The sequence below is a fragment of the Diachasmimorpha longicaudata genome, chromosome 14, assembly GCF_034640455.1.
Source record: "Diachasmimorpha longicaudata isolate KC_UGA_2023 chromosome 14, iyDiaLong2, whole genome shotgun sequence".
NCBI lineage: Eukaryota > Metazoa > Arthropoda > Insecta > Hymenoptera > Braconidae > Diachasmimorpha > Diachasmimorpha longicaudata.
The window spans coordinates 4,512,036-4,529,141 of record NC_087238.1 but is presented as its reverse complement, the minus strand read 5'-3'; the positions used below and the strand labels follow the sequence as shown (position 1 = coordinate 4,529,141).

General features: G+C 36.9%; 2 protein-coding genes across 4 annotated transcripts in view; one reads left to right on the top strand and one right to left on the bottom strand.

Moving 5' to 3' along the window:
- The window catches only part of LOC135169388 (kinesin-like protein CG14535), a 190,245-nt gene that overhangs the window by 81,990 nt on the left and 91,149 nt on the right, over positions 1 to 17,106 (top strand). The window lies entirely within an intron of this gene.
- On the bottom strand, positions 7,551 to 8,894 carry LOC135169397 (uncharacterized). The gene is made up of 4 exons (XM_064134358.1): positions 8,752 to 8,894; positions 8,595 to 8,651; positions 7,906 to 8,062; positions 7,551 to 7,823 (listed from the first exon to the last, which is right to left on the bottom strand). Exons 1-4 carry the CDS (start codon positions 8,848 to 8,850, stop codon positions 7,768 to 7,770), a joined length of 369 nt encoding a protein of 122 aa, XP_063990428.1. The 5' UTR covers positions 8,851 to 8,894; the 3' UTR covers positions 7,551 to 7,767.

Sequence of the window (17,106 nt, the reverse complement as noted above, 5' to 3'; positions counted from 1 at the left end):
AACTGCTGAGGTTTCAGTAACGAAGGGGTAAATCCAGATCAATTGACTTTTTCACTAATATCTCCGAATCTAAGGTAGATAGGGGAATTAGTGTAATGACCTTTCTTGTAGGGCTTGATTAACTCCACAGAAAAGGTCATGATGACAATTGTTCTATTTCCCTTGGATTCCAAGATATCAATAAAAACTCGGTCAACAGTCACATATCTCGATTTATCTTCAACTTCGCTGCTGACTTCTTGTAAATTTTCATTAACAAATGACGTCAAAATTCTCAAAGAACAACTTCATAATTAAATCATTATTTCTCGTGATAATCGATGAAGAATAACTGAAAATCGAAGGTATTCTCTTCTTGTCAGGTAATTTTTCTCCCCGAAATATTAAAAAAAAATGTAAAATTCTGTCACAGGAATTCTCCTCAGGTAAAATTAAACAGAGCTATAACTGTTAACTATTCCCTGAAGATACATATTTATCAATTATATCATAATGATTTAGTCTACCCAGACACCAATAGAAACTTGACGACAAATATTGTCCAGGTATGGAAACTCAACTCAAATAGAAACACATGTTATTGTGTAACTTCATCTCTCATGTTGACTACTACCCTCATACGGGCTCAAGGAACATTAATAGATGTTAGTGAGTTTCGTTAACCGTATTCCCCAGGATACAAAATGCGTGCACTATTCCAGAGGCTATCCACTCGACGATACAAAGGTGGAATTAAGTGAGCTCAAGAGTGGAATAACAAAACTTGTGGTGAAGGGGAAGAATGACCATGTTTTAGTCGGGTTTGGGATCAGTGATGATGGTGGGTCGTATGGGGCATCTGGAGAATGTCTGACCCCTCGGTAATACACGGTATATCCAAAAGATCAACGTTTGGTTTTACAGATATCGGTCTGGATGCTGTGGCAGTGGAGGGTTGGTGGTGAGGGGTGGTGGGGTAGGGGTGGGTGGGGGGTTTATAGTGATAGTCGTATAGACGTGCATAGAAAATCTGTTGGCAGTTTTACCAGACGTGTAAGTCATACTTTCGAAGGGATGTATAAATTGTGATATCGGATTTTCTGGAAAGGGTCGCATGTCTAATGCTATAAATCATGATTCTTGGATAAATTTTCTATTGCCAAAGTGCACCTGTGATTCAGGGAACAATCGTCGATGAGAAATGGAATATTATCGATCAAATAGTCATTCAAAGTTTTATGAAATGATGGAACAAGAAATTTAATGTTAAAATTGAATTACATATCATGTTTTACAGTGAATTTCAGAGTTTATTAAAGATCAATGGAAGAAGTGGTGAAAACAGAAAAAAAATCTTTTATCATTTAAAAATATCAGTTAACATTAATTAGTTTAATTCTGCAGAACTACAAAATAATAGCTATTTAAAAATCGATTATGTTTCATAAAAAAAAATTATTTTTGACTCTCGATGCGATTGAAATTATCAGAAAGTGCACAAAGTCAGAGGATTTTCCTCGACAATTTTCAATCCCACATTCTATAAAAAAAAAAAATCTACTTTATCCGACATCTGCATAAGATATATCTGTGCAAAGGGAAACACCTCACGTACCACCACCGTAGATTAAAGCCCAGTCCTTTTTCCATAGTAGTGCGTGATGAAAACACCCGGGAAATCTTGTGAGAGCCCAAGCAACGGGAGAATGAATGGTTATCTGGGGGGGGGGGGGGGGGTTGAGGAGGGGATGGGATGGGGGGGGGGGAGGAAGGTTGAAGTGAGAAAAGTGAGAATGAGGAAAATGCGAAGATCTCCTTGCTGACTTGTTCGGGTAAAACGAGAGAATAGAGAAGGGGAATGGTATGGAAAAACCATTGATGGGGGTGGTGTATATCCCTCATCGTCACCACGCACTACCAGATCAGACGCACATTCCAATGATCCAATCCCATGGCCCAACGATCTGCACCTCTCACGCATTCGATCGTGAGATTGTGCCTTGAGAATACGATAACGTCGTGACTTTTCGTATTATACGCGTGTTCCACGACGAATTTGGAATTCACGTCGGTTTTATTAAGGGCTTCTGAATTATGTGGATAGTAGGGGGGGGGGGTGAGATGATGGGGTAATCCCTGAACATTATTTACTTTTCTTCACTCAATTTGAGAAATATTATTATTATATTGTTGTCATCTGTTTGGTTGTCAATGCCTCTTTCGTTCTATTGGAGGGAAATATTTTTTAATTTTTTTTTTGTCGGTGCTAGGGGTGAGGGGGTGAAGAATTATTCAATTTGTTCAATGAAACAGTTGTTTAATGAAAATTGTGTAATATATTTTATATATTTACCTATAGACATAGAAAGAAATTAAAAAATGATTGAATTTAATTATTCATTGAATTCAATTTAAATTTTAATGGAAATCGAGTGATAACGATTGTTGTTATATTTTGATAAGGGTCAAATAGGTCATGATGAACACAGAGAGGTCACATGAAGGTCACGCAGGTTATTCATGAAATACTGGCGTCACAGTAGTGAAAATAAAAATTTTAAAGAGAACGAAAAGACCAATAAACATTCACCCTTTCTCCTCCTCCCCCTCCCCCCCCCCCTCCACCAACAGGATGAAATTAAAGTCCTCACAAATAAATTCATCCACTTCTCGCTGTATTTATTGACTCACTACATTGTTCTGACTTTAAAGGCCATAAAATACCCCAATATTACACTTTACGATGTATTTTCAATTTAAACAGAAAAAAAAAAAACGTAAAAATAAAATATAAAAACCTGTCATTGCGAGGACACATACTGTGAGCGAAAATAGATGTGAGTAACAGAATCAGTGAAGCATCACGAAAATGCGTGTGTGGATGGAGTTGGAAATGGAAAGAGTCGGGGAGCCGCAAATCGCTGGAGGGCTAGAGTCAGTTGAGTATTCGGTAGCGGCCGTTTAGGGCTAGTAAAATGATAACGACTGGGGGATTGACCTGTGGGAACCTAAGCCACCTACCAACCTCCTCCCCCTCACCACCCACCATCCCCCCTGTACACTCCACCCTACCCTGGCTTACTTTTATAGTTACAGAGTAACGACCGATATTTTATGACCTGGGGACACCCCATCCCCTATTGTAATGCCTGTGCAGTGGAAACCGATATCCGTAGCGATCACAACTGGTTAACGTTTCTGATTTTTTACCTTTTTTTAAAGAAGATAAACATCCGTGTGAGCATTATGAACATGTGATGGAACATTTGAGTATAAAAAAAAAATAGATAAAGAGCGTTTGGGTTCAATACAAGAGAAAAAAATTTTTTAATATTTCTTCAATTTCAAAATATTATAATAAATATCGAAATGATCGGGTTAAAGAGGGTGGCGAGGGGGGGGGGATCAGGGGCCGCCTCATAAGGGCCTTATGAGTGTCAGATGTGAGGAGAAATTTGTTTGTTTTTTTGGTGGCAAAAGAATGGAAAATATTTTTAAAAATTAGCGCAGTATAAAAAATTGTAAATAAATTCCTCGTTCCTGCCACTGTCATTGTACAACTGTCAAAATTATGAGTAAAGCCCTTACTTGGAAGAACAATGAAAGAATAGAAGAGACAATGTTGAATAGAAGTCGTTACATTGTTACACATCGCTCAGATTTTTTTTTTTTTCCTGCCACCCCATGTCCACTACATTCTCTATTGACTCGAAGCGTATCAGTGAAACTACCCCCGCATTCGAGACATCACGCACTTTGAAGTCTTCTATTATCCCCAGTGTCACAGGGAAAAGGAAAAAATAGATATAAAAATAAGTGCGATACAACTGCCGAAGAGATGAAACGAAATAGAAGAAAATATAAGGTGGGGGGGGGGTGGAGAGGGGGTTGGGAAATCCCTGTAAGCGGCATTACGGAAGTCATATAAAGCTCCCCGGGCAAATCTTTTCATTATCACGCTGCGTAAGTGATACGTATATCATACTAAAGCGGCCATTTTGTGGGGCATTATCCTGGAAAAAAATAAATAAAAATGGAAGACGCTACTCACGGTATTCTTGACCACACCGGGATCGTACAATAATTCTTCAAAATATCGGTTTATTTGATTTTGTTTTTTACGGTTAATAATGGGGATTTACTTCGGGTGTAATAATATATTTATTTAATATTTTTAATGCTGATATATTCGATTTTAAATTTATAAAAAAAAATTCTAATTATTAGGATGATGTCTGTTGATTAAATAAGACTCGTCGTTAATTATACGAAGACTAAGAAAAATTATTTGTTCCAAATATTCATTTACTTCAGAAAAGTATTTATTTTTTCAATTCTTTATTTGTTAAATCGAGTAGGTCAATGACAATTTTAATTAGATTTGAATTGCGTCACTTATGTTGTTATAGAACATCATCATGTCAATTATATCCTGCGATAATTATGAGCATTAAATAATTCATGGAAATTCTTTCCTCAAAAAAATCAGAACTTTAGAAAAACGAAATAATTATCAATGGAGTTCATTCAAGGTCACGTACAAAATACTCATCCTCTAGAGAAATATAATTATCATAATTTAAACCTAAGTCGATCCCCATTAATTTTGAAAAAATAAATTCTTCTTTAAAGTAAATGAATATTTATAAAAAAATAGTGATTTTTTTCTCTGTGAATTAAAAATCACTGACAAATATGCGTTATCACAGGGGCATAGGGCCCCTCATCAGGTTTAGGAGGCCGTCATATTGGGCCTCATGAGAAATAATGCCTCATCAGTCGCGAAAAATTAACAAATGTTGTTCGTTATGTTTATGTTCTAAAAAAAATTAGAAAAAATAGGGGGAATTAAATACAGGTGGATAAACATGTTTTTATTTTTCATTTATTAATTATTCTATTTATCGTGGTGGTGATAGAAGTCCGCGAGTGTCAGGGAAATAAATTTGGCGTGTCGTGAACCCGGTACGGGGTGTTCACCCAACGAAAATAAAGTGGCGGTAGAGCGTACATTGGGACAAACCCACTGGTACTGTCTGTATATAGAGTAGAAATTCACTTCTATACGTGGGCATTGCTGGCGTTGCATTGGCAGTGGGGTCGATGAGAATTCCTCGCGCATCCCGATTTTCCAACGAACCGGAATAAAGGGCCATTCGCGCGTGACTACCGGAATCGCGTCGGCCACCGTAGATCCCTCGAATTTTTTTTTTTTTTTTGTTTCCTCTGGCTAAACACTAAATTCATACTGTTCCACGACAAACACGTGCATGAACTAATGGGCATTGTGAATGGATCCTTGATTAAACTGTTGAAATGAAGTGGAGAAGGTTGATGTTACGGTTGAGATGATTACTCCGGGCTCTTCATACTCCTCGTAATTGGGTAATTATGAGGAAGGATATTTCATATGCTGGTGTGAGGAGATAATATTTTCGGAGTAATTATCACGTAATCGCATGATTTTTCAGTCACTTTTGCATTATTTCATTCGATGAAAAATTAAATTCTGAATAACGAAGATATTTTTATTTTTATGTCGAGACATTTTTGCTGGGATTTCATTGCAAATTCAGGACTTCTGGATAATTAATATAATTAATATACTGTCCGTGGAATTAAATACCCAGATATTTAATTCCACATATTTTTTCATCAAAACTTGACCTAAAAGTGGGTGATTGTCATTTCGTCCCATCTTTCGCCCTTCAGAGCTCTAATTTTTATCAAAAATTTTTTTTTCTGCTCATTATCTTCCATATGTATCTCCGTCAAATCAACATCTGTACCTCAACGTGTAGAATCCATAGCCCTTGGACACAACCCGCTGGGCGAGCCACTTAACACTCGGCAATATATCGTCCAGCCACAGTATAACTGTCTCTCCACATTACGTTCACAATGTAACAAACCAAACCAACGTAAATTCCGAACCAACATCCACCTGCTTAAGCGATTCCCCATGTCGCCTAACTTCCTCCCCCCCCCTACCCCCTCAATCCCCCACAATGAGATCAATCGTCTCATAAACTCACTGGCGAGTGCCAATGCTCGTTATTACTCTCGATTAGAAGAATTTTCCGGTCTCATTGTCGTTTTATTAGTGGTGAAAATGACAGTCTGTAAAAACTGTCATTTACGGTGAATCATAAACCCTTAGGAGGGGCTCGTTGTGAATGAGAGGGAGGGAAAAAAAAAAATGTGAATGGAAGTGGTAAAAAAAAAATTTTTTTTTTTCGAGTTAATTTTTTCATGTACAAAAGGTACCCCTAAAACTTTTTCCCTCTTGATATTTCTCTTTCACGTTTTGCCTTGTACATATTTTTTCACGTTTATTCTCATGAGAACCGACAAGGGCAGCTTTTAGTATTTCCTTCAAACGAAACCCATACGGGAAAAGTATTTTGCTGGCCTGCTAAATGTTGCCTCTGAAGTACCCTCTGTCCAGTTTTTCACGGCTAAAATGTTTGGGATTATTCGATAACACTATAGTGATGGATTTTGGTTACAATAGTAGAAAATTTGATGAGAGAGAATTTTTGATAATTTTTAACGACAAATTGATGGAATTATTAGGGTGAAACTGAACAGGGAAAAAATGATTTTTACTAAATATTTATTTATTGCATTTCTTCGGTGTAATTACTCCTAATGGAGATCGACATCATCTATAGTTGATCAGTGTAATTGACCTCATTAAAAAAATGACTTTCCTTTAATTTTAGACCTCTGACAATAAAAAATTTAATTAGCAAGTTACCAGTGAACATTTGGAGATGTTGGAGCTCCTATTTCCCCGTTGGCCAGTCATAAATTTCTCATAATATACAACAATAACAGTTTCCATAACTGACGTTTCCTGTTAACAGTTGAGAGAATGGTGAATGGCGTCGAGCAAATAAGCAATTTTTTTAACTCTCAACCTGAAGTATTTTAAACACTCAGGGGGGAAAGTGTTCAAGGTGAATGTATTTTTTTCGCAACTCGTCTTTCTCTTTCTTTCAATATTCAATCATAGTTCTGCAAGTCACTCATCTCCGAGTGGATCGATATAACCGGGCTAATAATGATAAAAACAGTGACGGCGAAGCCCGGAAACTCTCAACTTTCTTCCTCTCCCCCCAACTCCACTCGATTCGATCAATTAGCGCCTAATTGATTTTAAGTGTAAATCTATGTTGTAAATTTCTTCCCTTGAATCCATTCGATTGTGGTCTTGAAGATGCTGAGGGCTCGATGGGAGCAGTTGTTACAGGAAATTTACGAGGACTTCTTTTGTGTTCTTTCGATTCTTTTTGGAAAGTTTTTTTTTTTTTTCAGGAGCTCTCACATTAATGAGATCTGATCGTGCTCAACTATCGGTCTTACGGCGTCATCATCTAATTCGGAAGTCTGTCAAGAATTATAAGAAATTGGGAAGGGAAGGGATTTGTTCAATTAAGAGACATTTTCAATTAATTTGACTCGATATTGATTTTTGGATTTTTCATTAATTAAATTTCCGATTAATTAATTTAAATTTCGAGAAAGGTCTGAATGGAAAACAAAATGATTTATTGAAAAATTCGGTGAACGTTTTAGCGCGTTTATTTAGTACAATAATTAATTTAATTAGGATAATTGCGATGAATATATTATTCAATATTCAATTGATTGATAATTAAGTGGATATTGTCGTATTCATGGTACGTCAGAGCGATTCAATGTGAGCTATAAATCGATACATCGAACGTTGAAGATAATTAAGGAGTGAATTGTGTGGGGGACATCTTCGAGGACATTTTCAGTCTAATTAATGTCTCCGGACGCTTGAACTAGTCCATTTTCCGAAGTTGTCGTTGAATCTGAGACACAAGATAGGCTTACAACTCTGTAAAGTCGATCCTCCTTGATGAACTCAGTACGAAGAATTGTTCGATTACTCACGACAGATCAATATTTCACCGCAATTCCAGCCCTCGGGGCAGTCTGCATCTGTCTTGCAGTTCTTCTTCGTCTTGGAAGACGAACCATCAATTTCACGTTTTTTTCTGTCTCCGTCTGATGGAATGTGAATTTCGATGATTTCTTCTTCGCTGTCCGACTATAAATATGGAAATATTGAAAACAAATCAAAATTTTAAATCAAATTAGTCAATTAGGTCAAGTCGCTTTGATTTTCTATTCGGCCTGCGGAGTTTTTCGTGACGACAATCGAGGGCGACCGCGGAAATAATTTAAAATATTTTATTGAAAATCAATTCATTGATCTTTTATCGAATATATTATCTGTAGAATGAAATAAGATCTATTGGAAAGGTCTTAAATAATATTTAACAATAAATTTTCAATTTTGAACGTCAAATAAAAAGTTCAGTTGATTGAATTTAATCAATTGCTTCATTACAAAATTATAAACGAGATGAAAAATTGAAAAAAAATTATTACAGATTAAATTTTACTTCCAAAACTTCATATACGTTTCCAATAATTACTTAATGTATACAAAGCACATAAAAAAATAATTGATCTAAAATTTTTCGAATGATTTTTATTTAATTTTCATTGAACTCCAACAGTGGAAAATTTTTTAACGAATTTATTAGAAAAATATTATTTTTCATCATTTCACATACCAAATTGTCTTCTTCTGACGCTGGCAAATGAATCACGTGTATCTGATCTACGTCGTCCTGCATTAGATTCAGCAAAAGCGATTAAAATCGTCTCCCTCAAACCCCCTAAACTACGAAGAAATTTATTTTTCGAAATGCCAATGTGGTGGATCAATACCTGTTTTTCATGGAGGTAACAGCCACTCGTAGTCACCACCAGACACATCATCAGACTAACAACAATCCACGAATATTCCATCTTCAGAATCACCTTCATACTGCAGATCTCTTAACAATTTTTCCCCCATATATATCCGTTCGTTTATCACTTCGAAAATGGATGAGGACTTTATGGGATTTTCAACATAACCAATTATTTTTGTTATCACCTCCTCGAGATAAATGTCGTCTCTGTTATCCCAGTCATTTCCAGTCGGCAGTGGAAATTTTAAAAAAATCCCAAGTGTCACAATATCTTCAACAATTAGAGGGACATTTGCTGGAGAAACTGAGATTACGATAGTGCTAATTACCCTCTCCTGGACAAGTTGTTTTCCCTTATCAAAATGTTATTCCACTGCTCTTCATGTTTGCAAATGTGATGACCTAAATTTTTCGTAGTTCTGGGGGCTCGTGACACGGGGGGAGAGCGGGGTAAAACATAAATTATAAATTCTGGATGTCCACGAGAGTCAATTGAAGCTCAGAGATGATAAGAATTTTCGGTGAATTGCCAGTTGTTTCAATGATTCACTGGCGACTTAAAGAGTCACCAGAAGAATCGTTAAACTATCGGATAGTTTTCTGCCAATTTCTCGAGGTACTTTGAAAAAGGCCCTTCAGCCTTTCTGCTTTTCCCTTCGTTATAGCCATTTCGTCCCTGCAACTGCTCTCCTCTCTACTCGGACGACTTAATGGAGATTCGGGGAGCTTTCAATTACAATGAAGCTCAAGCTCACTCTGGAAGCCAGAGGACATTAACCATGTCTGGAACGTATTTTTTACGACAGATTCCAATTTCCATGATTAACAGAGCGTTGAATTATGGTTTTTTTCAGACGTAAAGTTCTGCATTACCCCTTTATCAGAATATGTTTATGTATTCATGGGCTGTAAATTGATAGTCTCACCAGTTTTATTTTTATTTTTCATTGTTTTTCACTTTTATTTTTATTCTTACGTCATTTAAAGTACAATTTGCTATTTTTATATCTCATCTCTCGCTCCCTGAGATTGAATTCCTTTCTAATTGAGTTATTTAATTAAATTTTATTTTTTCCTTGAACTCAATTCAATGGAAAATTTGATTTTTGAATATTTAGACTTTTCCTGAAAATAGGAAAATTGAACAATATTTATTTATAGGGGATTTTTATTTTTAAACTATTTACTCTTTTCATCAACCCTCGGGGAGTTCACTCCAGCCCTTCCCCCCTTTTTGACCCATTTGTTTTAATTATATGGGAAGAAAATAATTTTCCACTTCTATTTTCCTCTCATGACAATTTAAAATTGCGTTTGTATTTTTTTTTTTTAATACATCAACTCTTCTCGGTACTTGAAATAGATTAAATTCACGTGATACGTTTCGTCGACAACTCTCACATTATCAGTGTCCTTCGTCATCCAGGCGCTTGGAGGAGCAAAAAAATCCTAGGGCGAGATAGACGAGGGTTCGCCAAGCGAAATCGGAATATCACTGTTGAGTTAAGCGTGGGGCAGGCAATCTGCACGTGAAACGAGGCCGAGGTATGTCCGGAAATCGGTTTAACGAACGGTAGGTTATCCGTTTCCACGAGAAACTGGGATTCCCCACCAAAAAAATACGTGCGATGAAAATCGATTTTTATCCCTGACTACGGGCCTTTCGAATTGATTTTACTTCCATCCCCCTTCTGCCTGGTATGATCATGTCAGGGGGATAAAAAATATTTCATTATTAATTGTGGTGACGTTGGAGCATTTCTGAGACATTCGGGCCGAGAGGAGAGCAGTTGAGAGATAAAAAATCAATAATAAATTGTCGTAACATGAACTGAAGGGATTTCTGAATTTTCACAGATTTTTATACTCAGAGGAGCAACAATTCTCGAAATTATCCAGTAAATTTTGTTAATTTCAGAATAGTTACGTAATTTTTAGTGAATATTTTTCTAATTATTGGAATAACAAAACCTCTGAGCACATTGAACTTTCCTATTAAAAAAAAAAGAAGAATTCATGGAATGAATTAAAATAAGTCATCATTTTCCAATTCCCTGATTAATAATTACAATTTAATTATCGTTCCTCTGAAATGACAAATCTTATGAAGCCATCACCATCACCTGACTGATTCAGTCTAATTATTCATTGAAAATTCCTTCAATCCGATCAATTCAGGTCAATGAAATTCAACAAAAATGGAAAATTCTCCTCGTTCTTTCCATCAAATTTCCCCTCCCCCCTACATTAAATTCCCTCCCACTCCAATAAATTAATCATCAAAATAATCCCACTGAAGGCAATCATGACGTCACACCCCTCCTCCTCCCCCACCCACCAACAATCCATCTCATCGTGGGAATCAATTGGCCTCCGACTACCCGCATTCTCAACTTCCAAAAACTCCATCTCAATCCTCAGTGATAACTCATTCTGATTATTTTCATTGTCTTTCCCTTTGAACCCACTATTTCCTGTCCCTGAAACATTTTAGTTTACACATCACAACGAAATAAAAAATACGTGTAACTGAAGACAGCCGCTCCTCACTCATCTCCAACTCATTTAACACCATGAACATATTCAAAAACAAACTGATCCAACTACTCTGGCACCCTCACGCCCTTTGGCACCCGATATAGACTAATTTGGACAGGCATAACCCAAAAAAATTCCCAGGGGTACGATGAGGGGGAGTGGCACGAGGCATTCACCACTCGTCAACACTCACTTCTATCCATTTATCCATTGGATCGAACAGAGATGTTCCCAAAACTTCTAATTTTCACTCCCCCATCACCTCAGGAGCTTCCCATCCACCCCCCACGAGTCCACCACGGTATTCACTGCCACTCCCTTATTTTTTCTTCTAATTTTCACTTGCACCTTCTCGATAATACCCGGGGGAATAAGACTATAGGGGCATTTTATCCATCGTCAAAACATTTATGGTCAGGACGCGTTTGGAATAGTCGTACATCAGGGATCGTGGTCACTGTGCGGATCCACCGAGGGGGCAATAAATATCGCCTGTACTCGATGTATAACGCTGTCGGTGGATTCGTGACTTAATCAGACGTTCCTCTATTCATGGAACATTCGGGCCATCTTCAAGGTTGAATTACAGGGATGGTAACGTGGGTGGAAAGGTAGGAGTGAATTTTCGAAGGAATTCACGAGGTTTTTTCGAATTTTGTTGACTATTTCGTATTTTATTGTATTTGAATCCGTTTTAACTGTCGGGAATCGAACCCGTGTCTCCCAGTATCGCGATTTTTGGACAAAAGAAAATTTTCCAGGAACAATAGAACAAAAAACTAAAGATCGTAATCATCAGAAGAGATTTTTAATCAATTTTTAATTCGTAAATATGTTTTATTTAATTTAGTGTTTGAAATTGCGGAAATTTTTTGAAACGAAAAAATTAGTTTATTTATGAAAGACCGATATTATATTCTTCATTCGGAGTTGTAGACCACGTGATGATTTTTCTGCCCAGATTTTAAACTCAATGATTTATATATTTATAGTAATGTTATTTTTAATATTTTTTGGGAATTTTTAAAGCATTTCAAATATTTTTAATGTAGGGTGAAACAGAAATACTTGAACGGTCGGTAAATTTTCTTCCACTCGCACAATAATTTTTATCTCAATCAGGATAAAATTCCTGCAACTGTAATTTTTATCCACCCCCCCTTTTCCACAGTAACATTCCACCTATACAATAACTTAATCAAGATTTTATTAAGCAGTTTAAATACTCAAGAATCAGTACATTTTAAACAATTTATTCACTCGAATTAATGAATTTACGAGACTGAAATTGTCGCCGTGAACACGCTAACAGCAGTTGTACACCCTCGTAAAACTCACAGCTCCTTCAGATAATGAGGTACTTATTACCCCATTGATGACCCTATTAAATTAATGAAATGAGGTACAAGTCCGTGCGTGAGGTAAACAGTTATTAACACCGGCCCTCAGTTTTACCTCTATCTTCCGGTTTTTTATATATATTTTTTTTTCCGTCCGGAGGAAGGAGATTAATAGATGTTCCAATTAAACCGACGTCCAGTGAATTCTGGAGGAAAAGCCGATAAAATTTATCGAAGAGGGACGATGAGGAGAAAAATTATCCGAGTGTAAGCCCTCGATGGAGTAAGACAAAGTTTGAGGATTAAACGTTGATGAAGCATGGACGACAGGTTCTCTTACTTGACCTGATAATGCGTTTGTTTTTTTTCAAGTCTGATAGAATCACCACGATAAATAGGGATAGGGATCTCCACATCTCTTCATGAAGTAGCTTGAATGATCATAAACTTCCTCCGGAATCAGGAGCAATTCAATTTGCGAGAGTTCCCCTGTTTTTTCGAAAATTCTAAAAATCAACTGGTTTTACATTAAATCGAAAATTGGAGGTCCCCTTCCTCGGGAAGAGATTAACCTCATTTGTTTATAAAATTAATTAAAATAATAATTTAATTAATGTCAGATTAATGTACACAAATATGAGACTCGTCATATCCTACTTTGAAGTCATTATAATCAGGTGATTTTCAACCGCGAAATTAATTCCCAAAATCAATTAAATCACCGACGATAAATAAATAAAATCATTATCGAACACTCAAGAAATATTTTTCAAGCGCAGAATCATCAATAACTAATTCGGAATATGAAAATCGTTATTTGACAGTTGGATTTGAAGTCATTGAAAGCCGGAAAAATCCAAAATCCCTCAAAAGGGCCAAATTTTCGAAACAATTCCTCTCGGTTACTCTGAATTTCTGTAAATAGATCACTCAACCAATCGCATTGTTCATCGAATCGTCATAAATATCCTGAATAAACCATTTTATTGTGAATTCCCTCGGAAATCTCCTGATAACTCTCCTTTGAGCTTGAGAGGACATAAAATTGACAGAGTCGCAAGTGTGCGAAGAAATAAAACCAGCCAGATGCCAGTGAAAAAGAAAACATCAGATAAGCATAAACCGGGGAAAAAGGAGTGAAGAAAAGAGGAGATGAACGGGAAGATGGATAAAACGTGCCACAGTTCTAGACCGCACATAAAAAATTTTTTTCCTTCGTGTATTTTCTTTTTTTTTTTTATGCTACGATGTGCAGCTCCGTTCGTGCGCAACGGCCACTCGTAGAAAATTCACGCAACTTTGGGCTTTTGGTACGTTCAAGACGAGAGTATGGTTACGAATAAAAAAATGTACTGGCTCATTCATATGTTTTATGGGCATTGCATACGTAAAGATAAATTATGGGGGAGGTTTTATTGAAGGTATTCTTTTTGGTTTATTTGGTGACTTCAGGCGAATGAATCTTTGAATTCCAAATATTTTACTATCTGAGGGAGTAGGAGGGTCTAACCAAAATATTTTGCACTATTTTCCATGAGAAAATGCCTCAAATTATTGTTGAATCGTGAAAAAAAGGTTTTATTTATGAAATAACGAGGTTGAACACGCGTTAATTAAAAAAAATCGAATTTAAATGATTTCCAAATTCAAATTTGCCGCGTCGAGCGGCTGAGCCGATGGGATCGAGGTATCGATAGTCTCGATGTTTGTGTTATTTATGATATAATCGGGATCTAGTGTTAACTGGATCATTGGCATCAGCATCCAGTTGACAAAACGTCAGTGTGAAAAATCCATAAGTCGTTTTTACGACGAATAATCATGCGACTGTCCCTCATATCATGAGGACCAGCAATAAACCATCACTAGTGACAAGCTCAGCGCACAGTAATGACGCTACCTGGTATAATAAAGCAATCGTCCTTTACCAAACCGGCTGTTTTTATGACTTAGAAACACGAGATGGCGATTCGTAGGCGCCTCTGCTTCTCTATCGTCACGACATTTTACTTTATAACATGATACGCTGGCATAAACATTTCACAATGTTTGCCTATTGCCACAAGAGGAAGTAACAAAATTTTTCAACGATCCTCCGTTGAGATATTTTCGGTTATTTCACCCTCCATTTGTAGGAAGTGAAATCGATCACTGAACATGAATCCCTTTAAAATACCAAACGGAAAGGGAAACAGTTTCGGTTTTACCCCATTAAGAAACAGTAATTTCTAACAGCGCTTGAATGTCTCGTGCCACGGCAATGTCAAACATGGTAGAGAAGAGAGAAAAAAAAAAAATAGTGCCTGTGGAGAGACGCCCTCAGGACTGTCAAGAGTTCCTTTGATATATGATTTTGTACCGCTTGGCAGAGGCAACGAGGGTCTCTCAAAAATTTTTTTTTTTTTCGAAAACACTCCACTTAATTTCAACGTCACAAATCCGTAAATAAATACAACCGAGAGATTTCATGGACAAATGTTTTGTCGTTGAGTGTATTAGAAGGTTAATTGAATTATGGGTACTGCAAGCCCTAGACTAAGGGCTTCGAAGAGATGCGGAAATGTAATTAAATGGAAGTAATCAGATAAAACTTGAAGCAGCGATATTTTCTCAATTTTTTTTTCTCCCGCGAAGTTGTGACAGATAATCTTTAAATGTTCATTAATATTATAAAATTATAATATCGGCAATATATAATATATAATATAATTTATATTTAATAAATCAGGAGCGAAATGATAAAAAGAGATTAAGTCGATTTATGTCTGAGCCTAGTTTTTGGGGAATAACTCCGAATCTAAGAGAGATAGCGCAATTTTTATCATAACATTTATTGTAGTGCTTGATTTTCTCCACAAAAAATGTTCCGATAACAATTTTGCTATCTCCCTTAGATTCCGAGATATTCATCGAAAATTGGTCACCTGTCGAGACTGACTTATCTGTTTTACTAGTTCGCCAGTCAATTGTTGTTTCAAATTAAATAATTACTAGAGTCAAGTTGTTTAAAAAAAATTGATTCGAGTCATATAATCGCGATGAATCATTTGAATTTTTGGACTCTTCATCCAAAAACGTTTTAACAATGCAGAGCTGTCGAGTAGAAACAAAAAGCATTGACAGAGTGGAAGTATAACTGATAGCAGTGTCTATATTGCGAGCTTTAACAGAAACCGATTATCCATTGGTGGTAATTAGCTAATGGAAATCTCCAATAGCACCAAAACGAGTGGGCATTAGGATGAAGAGTCGAGGGGTTATGGACTACCCTGCCAATGGCGGTAAATTCAAATGTATCGTCACGAATTATCCTTTTGAGTGAGCAATAGGGGAGATTCACCGCACTCTTTCTCCACATTAAGCCATAATTCACATGTATTTTTCTCCCAAATGTGCGTGAAACTGAAATTCTGTGTTTTGTAGTCCCCTCAGATAGGCAAATCGTCGGAAAAGTCGGAAAATAGTAGACAACTTTAGCAATTGCGGTAAAAAGCCAATAAATCCAAGTTTCCTATCCGATTCTGGGAGATGTTTTCTTATTTATTGGATTGTTTCCCTCCATCGCGACGGGAGTTAAAGCTTGAAAATCTTGGAAGCACTTTTCGAATAAATACCGCTCAGTCGAGACTAATGACAATGACAAAAGTCCCCCCCCGGCGACTCTCGACAATTAAAACATAATCGAGAGTTTAATTATTTTTTAATCTGCGAGAAAACAGTTGGAAGTTGAGTATCGGATTAACCGCAGAATCAAATTGATTGAATTTAATCGAATATTCGGGCGATAGTCGAGAAAGTCCCTTCGTCATCCACCAGTCCTTAAGAAAAATCGACAATTTCTTTTTCTCGTCATCCGTAATTATTGAAAATTCTCGATGAGAAGGGGGGAGGAGAGAGGAAAGAGGACACTCAGCTGGGGAAAAACTAAAAGACGACTTTACCAGAAGAGGGAGCGAGCTAAGTAGGCAACGTAATGGCCTCTCTCAGCCAAGTAGAGAGAAGAAAAAAAAAAACAAGCGACGAAGTAGAGAAGGGTCGCGTTGGAATTTCAGCTATTCCCTTTGGATTGTCTCAGGGCCGTATATTTTTTGCCGAGGGGTGACTAGAGTTGGAGCAGAGGGCATGGGTGACTCTCCTCCGTAATCTTATTTGCAATATATTTTCTCGCTCGCGAGACTCTTCGATCGTTCCTTCACCCTTTTGGGTAACTCATGAGTTGTCTTTTCACCGAATACTAATTTACCCTCTTGGCTTTTCCTCCCTTTGACTCCCTTTCGAGCTCTCTCGATAATGAGAATTTTTGGTTTCCTAGTACTTTGGGTTTTTATGGTGCGGTAAAAACTTGGATATAAGTTGTTTACCTAATTTAACGACCGACATATGCTGGCAGGCCAACCATATTGCCGACGAATGGCTCAAGTTTTCAGTAGTTTTCAACCCAGGGCAATTTC